At 50.4% G+C, this 2,745-nt stretch overlaps 1 protein-coding gene across 1 annotated transcript in view; it reads right to left on the reverse strand.

The window, feature by feature from the left end:
- Positions 1-2,745, reverse strand: part of MACF1 (microtubule-actin crosslinking factor 1) — a 223,459-nt gene that overhangs the window by 110,608 nt on the left and 110,106 nt on the right. Inside the window, exons 26-27 of the mRNA XM_025198710.1 lie at positions 2,714-2,743; positions 1,794-1,972 (exon numbers count right to left, since the gene is read on the reverse strand). Coding sequence (XP_025054495.1) covers positions 1,794-1,972; positions 2,714-2,743 — 209 coding nt within the window. The remainder of the gene's footprint in view (positions 1-1,793; positions 1,973-2,713; positions 2,744-2,745) is intronic.

The following is a 2,745-nucleotide window of genomic DNA, read 5'->3' on the forward strand; positions in this document are numbered from 1 at the left end:
GAAACTGTGACTTCCCAAATACTCTTTGCTGTGAAGTCATTTCCAACAAAGATATCACAGAAGCAACAAAGATATCATAGAAACATAGAAAACGAGGGTTGGAAAAGGCCTCAAGGGGTCACGTCTAGTCCAACCCCTGCTCAAAGCAGGACTAGCCCCAGCTCGATCATCCCAGCCAAGGCTTTGTCTACCCTGGTCTTAAACACCTCCAAGGATGGAGAGTCCACCACCTCTCCGGGTAGCCTGCTCCAGTGCTTCACCACCTCCTAGTGCACAAGTTCTTCCTAATATCTAACCTATACTTCCCTTGCTGCAACTTGAGACCATTAAGCCCATTGCTCCTCATCTGCCACTGCTGAGAACAGTCTAGCTCCATCCTCTTTGGAGATGTACCTGCCTGGTGGGGATGACCCATCAAGCTGGTCTGTTCAAGCACTAGGAAGAGACATCTAAGAGAATGAGTGCTCTCAGGGCAATGGACAATGAATACAAGTACCTGTCCAACCCAAGCACTGTAAAATTCATCCAACAAAATCTGAAGAAACGAGAGTGGACCTGTGTATCCAGCAGGGCCTGAGAGCTGGAAAGCTGCAGTCTAACAGCAGCACCTTTGGCTGTCTCCCACAAATCACCAGTCTCCATTTTTTAAAGGTATCAAGGGGCCCAACTCCCACTGTCCTTAATCTCTGTGCTTTGATGCTTCCCGTTGTAAAGGGTAGTCTCCTGTTATGCTTCCCCAGAAATTTTACAAACGGATACTATCCGGACCCGAAGCATCCCGACTGCTTATCTGCTCCCTAGGTTAGTGCCTGGGAAGTACGAGCCTCATAGGAATACTATTAACAAGCAGGTTACAGAGACATCTGCTCTCCAAGCGCAACCACAATTGCTCTTCGCTGCCAACAAGTGACCCCACAGTCCAGCACACACTGCTGGGCCTTTAGCAAACAGTCTCTATGACTAGAGAGCCACTTTTTGCTCCTGCTTTGGGCACTGCCTTCATAAGATTTTTGAAGACCAGGGCAAGGAACTTCTCTGCCCTTTTCCTTTACTCTTTAGGCAAAAAAAGAACTCCCCCCTTTGGCAACTGCCTGCTTTTGTCTGCGCCGATGGAAGTGAGGGCCTAACAGCACTGAACAGGATAACCCAGAACAGGAACAGTCACCAAGTAAGTTCCCCTTCCTGGCTCAGAGCAACTAATGCTCCTCCACCCTAACCTGTGCACCCACTGCTAATGCAGTCCCTACATGTGATTCTGCCTCCCAGCTCCTGCTCAGGCTGTGAGCACAGACTGCTAAACACCCTGGAAGATGCTGCCAGACTCCGAAGTCTGCACAATGTGGGTTGGACCGTTTCCCAGCAGAGTGCACTGCAGTCTCTGCAGTGTGGTACAGACCTTCCCAACCTGGTGTTACACTAGCGAGCTTGGGTACTGGAAGCTGCCTTGCTACAGCAGGATACAGCATGAGGTTCATTTACTCCTCTTCTTGGCAGGGCAAAAAAATTCACACCGATCTCTGCACTGCCGCAACAGACTGCTTCCAGTACCTGAGCTGAGTAGTTTCAAGCCAGCGCCCATTGCAGAAACGCCAGTGTAGATGGACATCCACACACACAACTCTTCTGGAGCACCACTCCCAGGACCCACTGTTCCTCCTGAGCATGCTGCATCTGCTAGACAGTCTCAGGCCAGCTCAGGAGACAGCTGAACACCTTCCTCATTTCAGAGAGGAGCCATGCAGCAGAGCCTCTTTTATCCACGCAGAGGTCTCAAAAAGCACATCCCCACTCACTTGTCCAGGTAGATGAAAGAAAGCCCACACGTGTGATCCATCTTGTCTACCAGCAGGCCGAGTTCAGAACGCAGGTGCGGCACGCTGGACCCCGTTGGAGACTTGTCCAGGAAACTCTTGCACCGCTCAGAGACTTGCTGCAAGTCACATTTCAGCCGCTGCAAATCCTCCTGCATGCGCTGCGGGGGAGACAGAGAATTAATAGCCACGTATAGCACAGACCGGCAGGAAAAAATGCTGAGAAAAGCAGGGGCTGCCATGGCACAGAGCAGACAGACACACAGATGAACAAGATAGGGGACAGGAAGATCACTCTGATATTTCCAGCGTAAAACTCAACTCAGCAGAATCCTTTCAGAGCCAATTAGGGCTGGACTCTGAGTGGCTTCCACTGGCATTGCACCATTTTCTTTATTCACTTCCACTATCAGATTGTGCCACACTTAGCCTTGATGGCTGTACAGACCAAGAGCATTCAATCTTCTGGAACTGCTGCTTCTTTTATCCCAGTTGAGGGCAGCAATTACTGCACGTGATGAGTTTGCCCAGCTGGCTTCCAGCAGTGTTGTTTGCAAAAGGCTATGCGTGTGCTAGTTGCAGCACACAGAAAAGGAGCATACATTTCAATAGGATTTCCCCCCCACCCCTTCGGATTCACGTCTTGCATTCAGCGTCTGCTCAGTGGGTGGAGGAGTGGGTTGGGCTTGTTGTCATCTTTCCACAGGGAAAACCATAGGGTGGGAAGAGATGGGAAACACAAAGAAGCAGCGAAGCAAGATGCATTCACTGCCTCTCACTTAAAGAGTAAAACGCTCCACCCTGGCAGAGGGAGATAAGCAGGGGAGTCCTTTGGTAGTATTTATGCCTGGGTATTAGTGCCACCTGCACATCCCACTTCCCTCTGTGCTGGAAGGACTGACCTCTTGCTCTGCAATGCGGAAGGTGTTCTCCT

This window comes from Alligator sinensis, unplaced genomic scaffold (genome assembly GCF_000455745.1).
Source record: "Alligator sinensis unplaced genomic scaffold, ASM45574v1 scaffold337_1, whole genome shotgun sequence".
Taxonomy (NCBI): Eukaryota; Metazoa; Chordata; order Crocodylia; family Alligatoridae; genus Alligator; species Alligator sinensis.